The 17924-nt window shown below is 53.6% G+C and overlaps 1 protein-coding gene across 1 annotated transcript in view; it reads left to right on the top strand.

Moving 5' to 3' along the window:
* Positions 1-11092: 11092 nt before the first annotated feature.
* MAP6 (microtubule associated protein 6) overlaps positions 11093-17924 on the top strand; it is a 46139-nt gene continuing 39307 nt past the window's right edge. Inside the window, exon 1 of the mRNA XM_075415569.1 lies at positions 11093-11911. Within this exon, the coding sequence (XP_075271684.1) occupies positions 11193-11911 (719 nt within the window). The 5' untranslated portion in view covers positions 11093-11192. The remainder of the gene's footprint in view (positions 11912-17924) is intronic.

The following is a 17924-nucleotide window of genomic DNA, read 5'->3' as shown; positions in this document are numbered from 1 at the left end:
ACCAGCAGTAAGTGTTCCTCCCTGGTGAGGTCTTCCTTGCTGGGGATCTTCCCATCACACCAAACCTACGTGATACCACTGTACCAGCCTCATTCTTTGTCCATCCCCAGCTCTGGGTAAGAGAAGCCTGCTTCTGCCTGCGGCTGTATTTTTAATGTAAATTCTTTCAAAATACAGTCTTTCAGATTTTACTCTCTCTTCCACCTGTCGCAAAATCACCTCTGAAATCTGCCTGTGTTATGCCAGTAATGTTCATTACAGAATTTCATGTCCTTTTGAGCCCTTGAATTATCAGTTGAATTCTTCTTTTCATGCACTTGAACTATTCTCTTTATGCAGCACTCCAATATGGATTTTCTTTGGCTCCCATCCCGTTCAGCCTTGAAGCACCTTCCCAACATACATGAACCATAAACAAAGTTGACAAGAAAAACAAGAACAACCCAGGCAGATCCGTGTTCCCAGCAGTTGTGCGTGATTATAAAATTATTTAAGATGTGAGAAACCACTGAAAATCCTTTGTAAGTTGCCACCCACAGTGTTGTCAAGTCCCCTTGCCCCTGGTGATACATGCTGGGGACAGGAGCAATCCAGACAAGCATCCTAAGGAGATATGGGGCTTATATCAGACCCACCTTGTTACAATTTTTTGTCTTCATTTTCCCTTCTTTACAGCTCTTGTCGGTGATTTCCTGTGAGCAACAGGATGAGCCACCATCCTCTTCCTCTGACACTGGCAGGAAGGTCATTAACCCGGAGCCAGGTGCCTCACTTTGAGATGGCTACCACTGTATAGGGCTTTTTTTATAAATAAAATCATCTCTCTCTCTTACCAGGTCTTGCCCTGAGCTTTGCCACACTGTTCCTACAAGGCCACAACATTTCCTACAGTAATTGTTGGATATGTGTGTGTGGACGTGGGGGAACATGTACAAACAGCACATGATGAGATGTCAGCTAGTGGTCTGAGGAAACGAGCCGATCCCTCTGCATCATGAGGTCCAGCAGAGAAAACCATAAATCTGAGTGAGCTCTTAACAGTGGCAGCATCCACTCACATCATCTAGTCCATAAGAGTGCTCTTCAACCATCATAGAAACACAGAATCACAGAATCATGAAGGCTGGAAAAGACCTCTAAGATCATTAAGTCCAACCATCAACCCAACCCCACCATGCCTGCTAAACCATGTCTCCAAGGACCACATGCACACAGTTTTTGAACCCCTCCAGGGGTGGGGACTCCACCACTGCCTTGGGCAGCCTGGTCCAAGGCTTAACGACTCTCTCAGTGAAGACATTTTTCCTAATATCCAAAGTAAACCTCCCCTGGTGCAACTTGAGTCCATTGCCTCTCATCCTACCCATAGTTACTTGGGAGAAGAGACCAACACCTGCCTCACTATGACCTCTTGTCAGGTAGTTGTAGAGAGCAATAAGGTTCCCCCTCAGCCTCCTCTTCTCCAGGCTGAACAACCCCAGTTGCCTCAGCCGCTCCTCACAGGACTTGTGAAAAGTCATGAAACGCAGGAGAGAACATCAAAGACAGGAGAGACTATCAAACCTGCCCCAGGATGGACTTCAGTAGCTGAAGGTTGACTGAAAAGCATCCCAGCTTCATCTGAGAATTCCAGGAGAAGATTCATGGGTCCCCTCTTAAACAGCTCCCAAAACATCCCTGTTAGTATTGCACAGAGTATACTTGGAGCTATTCCCTGCCTCCATGCTGGGGAATCCCAGCAAGGATGGGACCAGGAACCACTGCCTGGAGTCAACCTAAAGTCAATGCTGGTTTTGGGTGCTGCAAAACATCGGGCTTGCTCTGGTTTGCACCCCAGCATGGTGCCCTTAGCATCGCTGTTGGCAGGATCGAGCCCCAGACTAGCACAGTATCCTTGGCCATCCCCAAGAGCGACGTCCCACCATGTGACACCATGCTCAGCCACAGCCTTTTCCCAGAAGGGGCTGGAGAAGCAGAAAGCTATTCCTGCTTTCTGCCGCGGTGGCTGTAATTTAAACACGGAGGCATTTTTATTTATTTAACTCCCATGCTCTCCGAGAGGGGTTTGCAGCCAGCAAATCAATTCGGCTGATTAGAGCTAATGGATTTTACTTGACGTAAGCGATTAAATTATTTCCATAGCTGATTCCTGAAAGTGAATGAGCGGCCATGCTTCGGGAGTTATATATAACTGTGTGCTTCACTGCAGGAGATGCTAAGAGCCATTTCTTTCATTCTGCGGCTTCTAACTCCACCCAGGTCGGCCTGGTATCTGCAGAGCAGCGAAGAGTCTCCTGACGCTGCAAAACCTCCCAGAGCAGTTTTGCAGGTGTCTCTTCTTGCAAAAAATAAAAAAAGATGGGTGGTGCGTGACCGAGCGTTTTCGTGTGAGACGACCCCAGGCTCTCTGCAGGTGAAGGATGCTCAGAGAAATATTCCGAATCGTTCTTGCACGTGCAAATCTCTGGTCCCCACATAGAATCACAGAGTCATTAAGGTTGGAAAACACCTCTAAGATCATCAAGTCCAACCGCCAACCCAACACCACCATGCCTGCTCAACCATGTCCTGAAGTGCCACATCCATATGTTTTTTTGAACCCCTCCAGGGATGGGGACTCCACCACTGTCCCAGCCTGGTCCAACGCCTGAAATGCACATGAGCACGAGGAGCTGTGTCAACACCAGCGTAACGGCACTGATGGGTGTGGAGCTGAGACACCCCTTAGCTCCAAAATGGGAGCTGTGGCAATGGGTTCGTACGGGCTTGCACCCAGCAGGATCACGCTAAGATATTACCTCCCACTTATGCTAAGGGCAATTAATTACTCTAATAGCTTGCAGCGCGGCGAACCCCGAAACAGCAATGCGGATGCAATTCAAAATGTTTTCTGCAGGGAACACCCAAGCACATGCGGGGCCTGAGTGGGTATCAGATCTCAGATCAAGATGGGTTTTACACACTCAAAAATCACTGTGGCAGCTTTGAGATAAATGAAATTCCAGACAGCATTTGAAAATAAGCACCTCCTTGGGGTTCGACAGCCAGCAAGCTTGATCCTGTTGCAATCTCTTGATTGCATGTCTTCCTCGCAGACCCTGGGTCACCATTGTAGGGTGACACTTTTCCAGTTTTCCTTGTTGCGGTTCCCATATATATCACAGAATCACAGAATGGTTGGCATTGGAAGGGACCTCTGGAGTTCACCCAGTCCAACCCTCCTGCCGAAGCAGGGTCACCTACAGCAGGCTGCACAGGACCTTGTCCAGGTGGGTCTTGAATATCTCCAGAGAAGGAGACTCCACAGCCCCTCTGGGCAGCCTGGGCCAGGGCTCTGTCACCCTCAGAGTGAAGAAGTTCTTCCTCATGTTCAGCTGGAACTTCCTCTGCTTCAGTTTGTGCCTGTTGCCCCTTGTCCTGTCACTGGGCACCACAGGAAAGAGTTTGGCCCCATCCTCCTGATCCCCACCCTGAAGAGATTTATAAGCATTTATTAGGTCCCCTCGCAGCCTTCTCTTCTTCAGGCTAAACAAGCCCAGCTCCCTCAGCGTCTCCTCATAGGAGAGATGCTCCAGTCCCCTCATCATCCTCGTAGCCCTCCGCTGGACTCTCTCCAGTAGCTCCTCATCTTCCTTGAACTGGGGAGCCCAGCACTGGACACAGCACTGCAGATGGGGCCTCACCAGGGCAGAGGAGAGGGGGAGGAGAACCCACACTCCTCCTGATGCACCCCAGGATCCCATTGGCCTTCTTGGCAGCAGGGCACACTGCTGGCTCATGGTCACCCTGTTGTCCCCCAGCACTCCCAGTCCCTCTCCACAGAGCTGCTCTCCAGCAGGTCAGCCCCAGCCTGTACTGGTGCATGGGGTTTTTCCTAACCAGGTGCAGGACCCTGCACTTGCCCTTGTTGAACCTCATCAGGTTCCTCTCTGCCCAACTCTCCAGCCTATCCAGGTCTCGCTGGATGGCAGCACAGCCTTCTGGTGTATCTACCACTCGTCCCAGTTTGGTGTCATCTGCAAACTTGCTGAGGGTACATTCTAACTCTTCATCCAGGTCGTTGATGAAGAGGCTGAACAAGACTGGGCCCAGTACTGACCCCTGGGGGACACCACTAGTTACTGGCCTCCAACTAGACTCAACGTCGCTGATGACAACCCTCTGAGTTCTGCCATTCAGCCAGTTCTCAACCTACTTCACCGACCACTCATTCATCCCACACTTTCTGAGCTTCCCTAGGAGGATGTTATGGGATACCGTGTCGAAAGCCTTGCTGAAGTTGAGGTAGACAACATCCACTGCTCTCCCCTCATCTACCCATCTGGTCATGCCATCGTAGAAAGCTATCAGATTGGTCAAGCATGATTTCCCCTTGGTGAATCCATGCTGACTACTTCTGATAACCTTCTTTTCCTCCACTTGCATGATGATGGCCTCCACAATGAGTCACTCCATCATCTTTCCAGGTAAGAAGGTGAGGCTGTGAGGCCTGTAGTTCCTTGGGTCCTCCTTCTTGCCCTTTATATGTATATATATATGTTGTGGTTTTTCAAATTACCACAGTCCTTCAACTGCAAATAGCTGTTTGCTGTCACCCTGTGCGGAAAGCGGCGTGCGTGGCAATACAGGGCTGGGGGCTGACAGCAGCAGTTTCAGGGCGACTCTCCCACCCTTGCTGCATGACCTGGATGGTTTCATCTCCTACAGGTGGGTGGCAAGAGCAGTGCAGCAAGAGCCACGTGCCTGTATAATGTTGGTTTTAAAGGTAAAATTCAGCCTAAGCAGTGATTAGCACACCTATCATGGGCGCAAAGGAGTGTGCGCCAGACTTCCAAACGCAATGCACAGCGCCTCGACGCCCCGGAAAACCGTGGCTCCGTCCCAACCTGGGAGATGCTCAGGAGCTTCCTAACTCTTTAATTCTAATCATCCCTTCTAATTGCCCTGGATGTAAAAGCAGGGGTGAGACAATCCTGGTGGGCACAGCAATGCCCACATATAGACACCTCTAGCTGTAATTTATTTATTTTGTTTTTTTTCCCAAAGACAGCTCTTCCACTCAGCCATCCGCATCAGCGAGGGCTCCAATCCCACCTGTAAAATGGGTTTCCACAATTTACCTACAGGTGGGAATAAAATTAATCAAATCAAGGCAAAGACAAGCAAAAAAAGCCCTCCAGGTCCGCCACTCAAGAAGGGGACGCAAAACATCGGATTAAAGAAACAATCCCGGCGGGAGTAATCCTGCTTTTCTCTGCGCTCCCAGCAGCTGCAGTCGCTGCCTGGTGGGAATTGGTTTTTCTCCTCGTAATCCAGTATTTGAGCGCGGGGATTTCGGCGGCGGGATCGCTGATTTTACTGGAGTTACGTCCCCAGGGGAAATGCTGGCAGCGCTGCCGTGCTGGTAAAAACCCAAAGGCTTCAAGGCTGGGCTCGTCTTCCCGTGGTTGGACCGGGAGGTGGCTGCGGCTGGGCTGAATCTCAGAATCACAGAATTACAGAATCACAGAATAGTAGGGGTTGGAAGGGACCTCTGTGGGTCATCTAGTCCAACCCCCCTGCTAAAGCAGGGTCACCTACAGTAGGCTGTAGAGGACCTTGTCCAGGTGGGTCTTGAATATCTCCAGAGAAGGAGACTCCACAACCTCCCTGGGCAGCCTGGGCCAGGGCTCCGTCACCCTCAGAGGGAAGAAGTTCTTCCTCATGTTCAGACGGAACTTCCTGTGCTTCAGTTTGTGCCTGTTGCCCCTTGTCCTGTCCCTGGGCACCACTGAAAAGAGTCTGGCCCCGTCCTCCTGACATCCACCCTTCAGATATTTTAAGTATATATTAGGTCCCCTCTCAGCCTTCTCTTCTCCAGGCTGAACAAGCCCAGCTCCCTCAGCCTCTCCTCGTAGGAGAGATGCTCCGGTCCCCTCAGCATCCTCGTAGCCCTCCGCTGGACTCTCTCCAGTAGCTCCTCATCTTTCTTGAACTGGGGAGCCCAGAACTGGACACAGCACTGCAGATGAGGCCTCACTCATGAACATGGACTTTGTTGGGTTTGGGGAATAGAGAGGAGGATGCAGGCAGAGAGGGAGGAATGGGGAGATGGAGGGAGGAAGGGAGGGATGGACAATGGAGGGATGGAGGGACGGAGGATGGAGAGAGGGGGGGAAGCAGGATGGAGAATGGAGGATGGAGGGATGGAGGGATGGAGGATGGCAGACGGAGGATGCAGGGATGGAGGGAGGGATGGAAGGATGGAGGATGGAGAATGGAGAATGGAGGGATGGAGATATGGAGGATGGAGGGAGGAAGGGAGGGAGGGAGGCAGAATGAAGGGATGGAGGGATGGAGAGATGGAGGATGAAGGGATGGAGGGAGGGAGGGAGAATGGAGGGATGGAGGATGGAGAATAGAGGGAAAGAGGGAGGGAGGATGGAGGATGGAGGGAGGGAGGGACGGAGGATGGAGGGATGGAGAATGGAGGGATGGATGATGGAGGGATGAAAGGATGGAGGAGGGAGGGAGAGAGGGAGGGATGGCGGATGGAGGATGGAAGGATGAAGAGTTGGAGGGATGGAGGGATGGAGGATGGAGGGACGAAGAGATGGAGGGATGGAGGGATGGAGAATGGAGAATGGAGGGATGGAGGATGGAAGGATGAAGAGATGGAGGGATGGAGGATGGATAATGGAGGATGGATGATGGAGGGATGGAGGGATGGAGAACGGAGAATGGAGGGATGGAGGATGGAAGGATGAAGAGATGGAGGGATGGAGGATGGATAATGGAGGATGGATGATGGAGGAATGAAGGGATGGAGGATGGAGGGAGGGATGAAGGGAGGATGGAGGATGGAGGGATGGAGTGAGGAAGGTTGAAGGGGAGAAGGCGGAGGCAAGGCTGGAAAGGAGAGTGGGAAGCAGAGCACGGGTGGGATTTGGGGTGTGAATCCCTCCAGGGAACAAGAGTTACTTGGGGCGGGGGCTTTGGTTTGGTTTTGCAGCCGCAAGCCTGCAGCGAAATATGAAAAAAAGCCAGCCAAAATAAAATAATAAAATAATGATGTGTGTGCACACGGCTGTGCACGCGTGTGCGTGTCGGCTTCATCCATGGCCCCCACAGGGAAGGGCAATCGGCGCAGCAGGCTGGCACTGCACAGCTCGTCAAAAATCTGGGTGCGTGCCTGTCTGCATGTGAGCACACACGTGTGTATGGCTGGGGTGTACAGGTCTGTGTGCACGTGTGTGTGTGCAGACATGTGTACCTGTGCGCACTACTGTGCACGTGCATGTGTGTGTGCAAATACCTGAGTGCATGTCTGTACGTAGGTTGGTGTAAAAGTGTGTGCAAGAATGTATGTGTGTGCATGCGTGTGCAAGCATGTGTATGCGTGTGTCTGTGTGTGCATGTGTATCTGAGGGCACACCTCTATGCAGTTATGTGTTTGCACATATGTGCATGCATGTGTGCATCTCTGCACACACGTGTGCATGTGGGTGCATTTTAAGATGGTCTGTGTGCATGCGCTTGTGCACATGTGTACAGCTGTGAGTGTACATGCATGGGTTTGCATGTTCATGAATGTGTGTGCATACGTGTGTGTGCATTTCTGTGTGCAGGTGTGTGCACAAGTGTGAGTGCGCATATACATGCACATGCATGTGAGTGCATGCATGTGTGCACGTGTGTATATGTGCATGTGTCTGTGCAAATGTGTGTGCAGGCATGTGTGGTGTGTGTACACGTGTGATTGCAGATACATGTGCATATGCACATCTGTGTGTGCAGCGTGTGCACAAAGATGTGTCTTGCATGTGTTTGCATTTGTGTGTATGCACGTGTGTGTGCAGGTGTGAGTGTGCAGACACGTATGAGAATGCACATGTGCACACATGTGCATGCAGATGTGTCTATTTCACATACGTCTCTGCATGTGTATTGTACGTATAAGTGCAGGTACATGTGCAATCATGTACAGGCGTGCTTGTGCAAGTGTGTGCACACGTGTGTGCAAAGCCATGTGCAGATGTGTGTGCATGTGAAGTGTGCATGTGTGTGAATGTGTGTGCACGCGTATGTGTGTGTTCACATGTGTCCACGTGTGCTGGCATGCTTTCTGTACATGCATGCAGACACATGCATGCATCTGTGCACACGCGTGCACATATCTGTGTGCATGTCAGTGCATGTATGCGAATGTACACATGCGTGTGCGACTGTGCATGTGTGCACACACACGTGGGCATCTCTTACAGATGTGTGTGTCTGTGATTGTGGCTCTGCATGTGTGTGCATGCATGCGTAGGCGTGCCTTGCACATGTGTGTGCCGGTGTGTGACTGCACATGCATATGTGTGCACACCGGGGTGTGCCTTGCACATGTGCACATGGGTGCATGCCTGCGCATGCGTGTGTATGCAAGCCTGGGTGTGCCTTGCACACCTGCGTGGTGACTGTACATGTCTGCTCAGACAGCCTGGGCGTGCCTTGTATATGTGTGTGCTGATGTGTGTGGTTGTGCATGCGTGTGCATGCATGCCTGGTCATGCCTTGCATTTCTGAGTGCAAGTGTGTGAGTGTGCATGTGTGTGTAAGCATGCCCAAGTGTGCTTTGCACATGTGAATGCAGGTGCGTGGCTGTACATGCATGTACATGCGTACCTGGGTGTGTCTTGCACATGTGTGTGCAGGTGTGTGACTGCACATGCGTGTTCATGCAGGTGTGTAACTGCACAGGCATATGCGTGCACACCTGGGTGTGCCTTGCATGTTTGCATCCAGGTGTGTGAGTGTGCCTACATGTCTGGGCGTGCCTGGGCATGCCTTGCATGTGTGCGTGCAAGTGTGTGCCTGCACATGCGTGTGCATACAGGTGGGTGATTGTGCATGCATGTGTGTGCATGCCTGGGTGTGCCTAGCATGCATGTGTGGTGACTGTACACGCATGTGCAAGCAAGCCTGCGCATGTCTTGAACATGTGTGTGCCCATGCGTGTGATTGTGCATGCATGTATGCCTTGCACATGTGTGTGGTGACTGTGCATGCATGTGCATGCATGCCTGGGCGTGACTTGCACGTTAGCATGCAGGTGTGTGACTGCACACGCATGTCCAGGTGTGCCTAGCCATGCCTTGCATGCATGCGCACGGCTGTGTGACTGCGCATGCGTGTGCGCGCACGTGTGAGACTACGCATGTGTCTTCTTGCAGGTGTGTTACTGTACATGCGTGTGAAGGCAGCCTGGGCAGTCCTTGCACTTGTGCGCACAGCTGCGTGAAAGCACATGTGACGTGTGTGCATGCATGCACAGGCATGCCTTGCCCATGAGCAGGGTAATTGCACATGTGTGCACACAAACATGCGCATGCCTCGCACATGTGTGTGCTGTGTGACTGTGCATGTGAGTACATGCATGCCTGGGCACGCCTTGCACTTTTGTGTGCAGGTGTGTGTGCATGCGTGTGCACACAGGTGTGTGACTGTGCATGCGTGTGCAAGCGTGCCTGGGCATGCCTTGCATATTTCTGTGCCAATGTGTGTGACTGTGCATGCGTGTGCATGCAGGCCTGGGCATGGCTTGCACCTCTGCACGCAAACGTGTGAGTGTGCATGCTTGTGCTAGCAGGTCTGGGCATGCATTGCACATATGTGTGCAAGTGTGTGACTGTGCATGTGTGCCCATGCATGCCTGGCCGTGCCTTGCACGTTTGTGTGTGTGACTGTGCCTGTGTGTCCAGGCGTGTCTGGGCGTGCCTTGCATGTGTGTGCACATGTGTGTGCATACAGGTGGGTGATTGTGCATGCACATGTGTGCATGCCTGGGTGTGCCTAGCATGCATGTGTGGTGACTGCACATGCAAGTGCAAGCAGGGCGTGCCTTGTATGCGTGTGTGGTGACTGCAATGCACGTTCAAGCATGCCTGGCATCCTTGCACGTGTATGATTGTGCACACATGTGCATGCCCACCAGTTATGCCTGGCACAGGTGCGTGGTGACTGTGCATGTGTGTGCACGCACTCCTGGGCGTGCCTTGCATATATGTGTGCCCATGCGTGTGACAGCGCATGTGTGTGCATGTAGGTGTGTGACTGTGCATGCGTGTGTATGCACGCCTGGGCACGCCTTGCACATCTGTGTGCCTGTGTGTGTGATTGTGCATGCGTGTGCATGTGCACCTTGGTGTGCCTTGCAAGTTTGCGCACAGGTGTGAGACTGCACACGCATGTGCAGGTGTGCCTAGGCATTCCTTGCATGTGTGTGCTCTGCTGTGTGACTGCGCAGGTGTGTGCATGTATGTGCAGGCATGCCTTGCATGCATGCGTGGTGACTGCACATGTGTGTGCAAGCATGCCTGGGCATGCCTTGCACGTTTGCGTGCACGTGTGAGAATGTGCATGTGTCTGCTTACAGGTGTGTTACTGTTCATGCATGTGCATGCACTCCTGGGTGTGCCTTGCACATCTGTGTGCCCGTACATGTGACTGTGCATGCATGTGCATGCATGCCTGCGCATGCCTTGCACTTCTGCACACAAGTGTTTGAGTGTGCATGCATGTGCTAGCATGCCTGGGCACGCGTTGCACATCTGTGTGCAAGTGTGTGACTGTGCATGTGTGTGCATGCATGTGTGTGATTGTGCTTGCGTGTGCATGCACACCCAGGTATGCCTGGCACATGTGTGTGATGACTGTGCACGTGTGTGCGTGCACACCTGGGTGTGCATTGCACGTTTCTGTGCAGGGGTGTGACTGTGCCTACGTGTCCAGGCGTGCCCGGGCGTGCCTTGCATGTGTGCGTGCACGTGTGTGACTGCACATGCGTGTGCACACAGGTGTGTGACTGTGCATGTGTGTGCGTGCATGCCTGGGTGTGCCTTGCACGCATGCGCGGTGACTGCACACGCGTGTGCAAGCATGACTGGGCGTGCGGTGACTGCAATGCACATGCGAGCACGCCTGGCATCCTCGCACATGTGTGTGCCCATGTGTGTGCCCGCGCATGCGTGTCCCGGGGGCGCGCTCACACGCGTGTGCCCAGGAGGCCCCGCCCACCCCATCTGCCCCCGCCCTCCGCCGCCAGGCCCCGCCCACCCCCGCCAGGCCCCGCCCCCCTCCGGCGCAGCGCGGAGGCTGCGGGGCGCGGAGCGGGTTCGCTCCTCGCGCGCGTGTCGTGGTGGGCGGCGGGTGGGGGTGGGGGTGCCGCCATGGCGTGGCCCTGCATCACCCGCGCCTGCTGCATCGCCCGCTTCTGGAACCAGCTCGACAAGGCGGACATCGCCGTCCCCTTGGTCTTCACCAAGTACTCGGAGGCCACCACCGAGCCCCCCGCCGCTCCCCCCCAGCGCCCCGCCGCCCCCATCGACACCCAGCCCGGCGGCGGCGAGGCTGGGGGGGGCGGCGGGGAACCGGCTCCCGGCTCGACCCGGCCCGGCCCGGCCCCGCACTCCTCACCCCCGGCCGATTCGGTGATGCGCCACGACTACAAACCCTGGAAGGTGCAACGCCCGGAGCCCAGCTGCAAACCCAAGAGCGAGTACCAACCCTCGGACACCCCCTTCGAGAAGGAGACCCAGTACCAGAAGGATTTCCGCGCCTGGCCCATCCCCAAGCGGGGGGACCACCCCTGGATCCCCAAACCGGGCCCTTCCCCCGTCCTCGCCTCCGACCGCGCTTCCCCGGAGAAACCGGCTCAGGAGAAGCGAAGGAAGGTGCTTGCCGGCCCCGAGAAGAAGGAGGAAGACCCCGAAGTGGAAGATGAGCATCCCAAAGCGGCCCGGGCCGGGGAAGGGAGAGAGAAGGGTCGGAAGAAGGCGGAGGAGGCGGGCGGGCAGCCGGGGGACGCGGGCAGGGGCCGGGCGGCCGCCGATGCTCTCAACAGGCAGATCAAGGAGGAGGTGGCGGCGGGGGTCAGCTCGTCCTATCGGTAAGACCCCCCCATCCCCCCCAAAAATCCCCATCCCGACCCCCCCAGCCTTTCCCCGGTCCCCTCTTTCCCATCCCCGGGGTGGGGGGGGACACATCCCACCGCGGGAGGTGCGTGGATGCTGCTCTGAAACGGGGGTGGGGGGTGGGGGGTGTTTGCCGATCTCCTACCCAAGCTGGGGTGGTGCGGGGTCCTTCAAATTCTAAGTGTCGTTGATGGGGCGTGGGTCGGTGCGGTGCAGGTAGGGAATCCACGGGTGCTTTTTGTTGCCGGGTGGGTTTGGAGCAGGTTGGGGTTTCCCCCGGCCCGCACCCCAAAAATTCAGAGGCGCCCACCGCCTTGGCTTGCGGCGGGGGGTTTGGGGCGCTTCCGAGCCCCCGCCGCCCCTTCCCAGCGCATCCTTCCCAAACCCACCCAACGAACCCCAAAGGACCCGGCATCCCCCGCCCCATCGCCGCATCCCCAGGGGGGGTCCCACGCGCGAACGGGGTGCCCCCCCACCCCGCGCGAAGGAGGGTCCCACGCCGCATCCCGAGCCCTGAGCATCTCCCAGACAAAAGCATCCCAAGGGATGCGGGTTGGCGCGGTCCTAGGCCGCTTGGGTGGGGCAGCCTTCGGATGCTGCCATATTGAACGCGGCGGGGAGGGTGGCACATCCCTCTCTGGTCACCCCCACCACCCACCCCTTTCCATCACCCTCCCACCCCTGGGCTAAAATAGGGGTGCCCCCATTTCACCCCACCAAGAGACCCCGGCGGGGATTCGCGACGCGGAAATCCCGCGCCGAGCGATGCCGTGGTCGTTTCTCACCGGGGTTGGACGCGTTGGGAAGGCGAAAGGAAAAAAGTGATGGGGTGGCCGGGGGGGGGGGTTTTGCTGGGAGCGCGTTTTCCAGAGCTTTCTTTGGCAGGGCCCGCCGAGGCCGGGGTGGAGGTGGCGAAGAGCGAAGCTGCGGTTTGTCGTGACACAAAGCGTAATCGCAGCCTTTTCCCTTCTCCCCGCGCCGAGGTGTTTACGCCTTGCTTTTCCCTCGCTAGGGAGATTTAGAGGTGACACCTTGCCAGCAAGCAGGTAGTAAATTCGCGCAGATTTAAAATGGAGCTGGGTTTTGGCTGCTCTGTCCCACCCGTGACCGTGCGATGCGGCGGACCTGGCATCTTCTTTCCCGTGTCCCCAGGGTGGGAGAGGGTTCAAGCAGTGGGATTTTGATTTTTGCTGTAGTTCGGCGTCGGCTCTGGCTCGCTCAGGGGATGCGAGTGATGCTGCGGGCTCGGGCGCACCCAGGTGTGATGGCGGTGGCTGGCTCAGGCGCGAGAAAATGGCCAGGGATGTTCGGAGGGTGCGGGGAAAGGGTTTTCTGGAAGTGTCATGATCCTTTTTTAATCCGTTTTGGCCAGGTGTGATTTTAGGCTCAGCTTTTTGCCTGGTCATCTTTCAAGGTCTGGGCTCACGTCGGTGATGGCAGAGCGAAAGCAGAAGGCTGTCCTAGAGCTGGAGAGCCCTTGTGTTGCTCTCTTCCACCGGCACAAGGGATAATTAGGCTTATTTACTTGCATATTTAAATGCGGGTTGCTCACCTTCCCATCCCTCCAAGTCCACTCCAGCAAATTCAGGGCGGGCTGGGCTGGGTTTCCCCCCGAAGCGAAGGGGTTGGGTCAGCTCAGATGTTGAACCTAGGAGGAACTGGAAGGCTTCAGCCCTGCTTGTGGTGCTGCTCCTCGTCTTTCAGGACACCCTTGGGGCTTCGCTTTCCCCTTGGAGCCTCCTCTGCTCTCCCACTTTCCTGTTTTTCTTCCTTGCGGCGTATTGTGAGGGAAGCGTTTGCTCTGACGCTCAGCCCTGGAACGTAAGCGCCTCTTCATTAGGGCATAAGTGATGTTGGGGCTAATTGTTCTCATTTTCTGTTCAAATTAGGTGTCTTTTAAGTGTTGTTTATTGTTTGGGTTCTTTTTAAAAGCCAAATTCTCCAGATTCCTTTTACTATCAAGAACCTTGCTGCTCACAGGAGTCCCTACTGGGTGGATTTCCAACATCTCCAAGGCTGGAGAATATTTGGGCAACCTTTTGGGCCACCCAGCAGCCAAAATTACCTCCCAGGGACCTTTTACCAGCGAGGAGCAAGGGTGAGGCTTGTCCTCCGTGGCCTTTGCTGTGCTTGTGCATGGGCGAAGGCTCCCCAGCAGCAGAGAGCAGGGGGCAGATTGCCTTACACTCCTCTGCCACCGCTGTGAATCGGCGTAATGTGATGCTCCAAGGCTGGGAAACAACTCCTTGGTGAAACCAGAGAGCTCACCGATAATGATTTTTAAACTCTCTCCATCCCTCTGAGTATTATTCCCAGGTGAGCATGGGGCAGACTAAGCAACTAGCTCAAGGTCACCGGGGAAGTCCACGCTGGAGGGAGGAATTCCCTTTTCTAACCTCTTTCTACCAAGACGAATGAATATTGTGGAGACCGTGTGCCTGTGGCCTCCTCCCGGGTCCACCCAGACCTCCAGAGCCGAGGCGATGCCCGGCAGTGATGGCCACGGAGCACGGAGGCTGCTCCCAGCCCGAGGGATGGATGGGTTGTTTGCCTTTGAAGCCCTCGATGAGGCCAGAGCAGCAGTGGCAGGGCTGTGCGTGTCTGCAGGAGACTACCTGTGCCCCAGAGAGCCGACAGAATAAATAGGGTTTCTTTTTATCTATATTATTTATATTATTTATATTATTCATATTTATATGATTCTATATTGGCCATCTTTATATTTACATTATTCACATTTATCTTTATATTATTCATATTTAACTTTATTTATACACATTTATTAAATATTTCTTTATATATAGGGTTTTAAAATTTATTTATGCCCGAATATTTTATACCCACTCCCTGGAAGTGTTCAAGGCCAGGTTGCACAAACCTTTGAGCAACCTGGTCTGGTAGAAGGCGTCCCTGCCCATGGCAAGGAGATTGGAACTGGGTGATCTATAAGGTGCCTTCCAACCCAAACCGTTCTGTGATTCTATGAAACCTCAAATCTTGCGTTCAGTTTTGGGCCCCTCACTCCAAGAAGGACATTGAGGGGCTGGAGCATGTCCAGAGAAGGGCAACGAGGCTGGTGAACGGTCTGGAGAACAAGTCTGATGAGGAGAAGCTGAGGGAACTGGGGTTGTTCAGTATGGAGAAGAGGAGGCTGAGGGGAGACCTTCTCGTTCTCTACAACTCCCTGACAGGAGGGTGTAGTGAGGTGGGGGTTGGTCTCTTCTCCCAGGTGAGCGATAGGATGAGAGGCAATGGCCTCAAGTTGTGTCAGGGGAGGTTTCGATTGGATATTGGGAAAAATTTCTTTCCTGAAAGAGTGGTCAGGCCTTGGAGCAGGCTGCCCAGGGCAGTGGTGGGGTCCCCATCCCTGGAGGGGTTCAAAAACCATGTAGATGTGGCCCTTGGGGACATGGTTTAGCATACACAGTGGTGTTGGGTTGACAGTTGGACTTGATGATCTTAGAGGTCTTTTCCAACCTTAAGGATTCTGTGATTCCGTGATATAAATTCCCTTGGCAAAGCAAAGGAAACAGTGGGAGAACATGCTAATTCCTGATGGTTTCCAAAAGTTAAGTCGCTCCCAGGGCAACGTCTGGTCTGAAGCCATTGGGAGCAAGTAGGTGTGCAGGTGATCAAGTCGTGCATGATGGCATCTGCTTGCCAGTTAAAGCCCTATGGCGATTCCTCTTTGGCTGTGGGGAAACTGAGGCAGAGGTGCTGCGTGAGCCCACACAGTGCATCAGGGCTGGGGTCAGAGCGCAGCTCCAAGGCATCGTTCTCCTCTTTGCTGTTGGCCTTCTGGGACTGAGGTGCTGGAAGCCACCTCTGTGACTGGACATGCTTTGGTGTGACACAGGTTCCGTCACTGAGGTGCTTCTTGCCTCAGTTTCCCTCCCCAAAGCATGCGCTGCCCATCTCCCTTCACGCCCCTCTTCAGTCCTGCTTCTCATGGTGGCCTGAGAAGCCTTGGAGGATGGAGCCTTTTCTTGTTCAGTTATCTGGTGTCCCACAGGAGGATCTGGTGGCATCATTGAGGGTTTTATCTGTGCTGGGCACAGAGGTGGCTCTGGTGAGCCCAGTGTTTGGGTGCTTGGGAGGGGGTTTTACCCCTTGAAGTCCTGGACGGGATGGGCAGAGCTCTTCTCCCTGCTGCACCGAAGGACACGGGGGGGACTGGGGTTGACCCTGGGGGTCTGGGACCAGGGAGAGGAGGTGATGAAATGTGCAGTGGTGTTTGCTGGGGGGACAACCAGAAGCACGTTTGGCAAAAATGCAAGAAGGAAGGAACGCTTTCCATTTTTGTTTGGAAATGATGGAAAAATGTTAGGTGTTTCCTGGGTGGGGTTTTTTTTTTCCTTCTCCTCCTTTGTCTTACATTCTTCTCCCTTTTGTGACCTTTTTTCTCTGAAGAAAAAAAGATATAAAAGAGAAAGGGGAAATTTCACCCTCTTTGCAAAGTGTCAAAATGAATAGTAAGGTGATGAATTTTCCCCAGAGAAGTAATATCGTGAAACCTAGTTTTCAAGTTCATCACCGAAAAGAGATCTTTTCCTTACCAAAGGAATTATTCCACACCCCCCCTCCCCGATTTCTCTCCTATCAGAGGAAACAAAACAAGAAAGGCTACAACAGAAAATATGAGACTGCCTCTAGTATTAGCGAATTGCCTGTTGCTGATGTTCTGTCATTCATCTGAAGCCCTGGAGGTACTAAAGATGTGGAGCAAATGCGAATTTTGTAGTAGCTGTAGAGATGAATGAGTCAGTGCTGGAAGCTTGCTGTGTCTTTTTCTGAGAGGAGCTGATTTAGGGAGGGATGTCCACGCGGGAGGGCTGGAGCGAGCTACACGAGGGCGGAGAATTCATACTCCTTCGTTATAGTTGTGGAAATGTAGGGCTGGAAGGATGTCCCAAGATCATCTGGTCCACATCTCATTTCTAGGGAAAGGGGATGGCATATCTAGACCACGCTAAGTTGCTTTTATCTAACCTATTCTTGAAAATCTCCAGTGGAGGACATGTTCCATCTTGGTGAGACCCTCAGTAACACTGCTCGTGCTGTCAGGTGGGCCAGAAGTGGTGGGAAATTTTCTGTGGCCTTCTGAAATTTCTTATCAGATCCATAGGCTGCATCTGTACTAGTAAATTAAGCGGTTCCAGGACACATTCCTGGGCATGGGAATGTGATCATCTACACTCTTCAGTTGTTGAAACAGTCCCTAGCACTCTGCCCAGGCTCATCTGCGAGTCCGTATGAGCCAAGAACTGATCCCAACGAGCAGCTTGGGTCCAAATTCAGACGAGAGTGCCATTAAAGTAACCAGTGTAGCAACTGGTTCCAGTTTCACTCTCAGCTGAAAGTGAAGGGGCAGGATGTTTTCTTCCATCCAGAAAAGGCTATTTGTAGAATCATAGAATCATTAAGGTCGGAAAAGACCTCCAAGATCATCAAGTCCAACCGCCAACCCAACACCACCCTGCCTGCTAAACCATGTCCCTAAGTGCCACATCTACAAGGTTTTTGAACCCCTCCAGGGATGGGGACTCCACCACTGCCCTGGGCAGCCTGCTCCAAGGCCTGACCACTCTTTCAGCAAAGACATTTTTCCCAATATCCAACCTGAACCTCCCCTGATGCAACTTGAGGCCATTGCCTCTCATCCTGTCGCTGGTTACTTGGGAGAAGAGACCAACCCCTGCCTCACTACCCCCTCCTGTCAGGGAGCTGTAGAGAGCGAAAAGGTCCCCCCTCAGCCTCCTCCGGACTGAACAGCCCCAGTTGGCACTGGGTTACTTAGTGCTTTTCTCCTAGCTGGAGGTCACTGCTCAGTGTCTCCAAGTACAGTATCCACATTGTTTGGCTCTGTAGCTCGCAAAGTTTTTTAGTCTCTTTTTTGCTCCCTGTATCAACCATTTCTCTCCAGCTCTTCCTAGGTGAAATCACTGGCTCTAAAAACACAGAGGCAGACTGTTGCCCTTTGGAGATGAG

The sequence above is a fragment of the Opisthocomus hoazin genome, chromosome 1, assembly GCF_030867145.1.
Source record: "Opisthocomus hoazin isolate bOpiHoa1 chromosome 1, bOpiHoa1.hap1, whole genome shotgun sequence".
NCBI lineage: Eukaryota > Metazoa > Chordata > Aves > Opisthocomiformes > Opisthocomidae > Opisthocomus > Opisthocomus hoazin.
The sequence above is the reverse complement of the archived record's forward strand: the minus strand, read 5'-3'. Positions and strand labels throughout refer to the sequence as shown.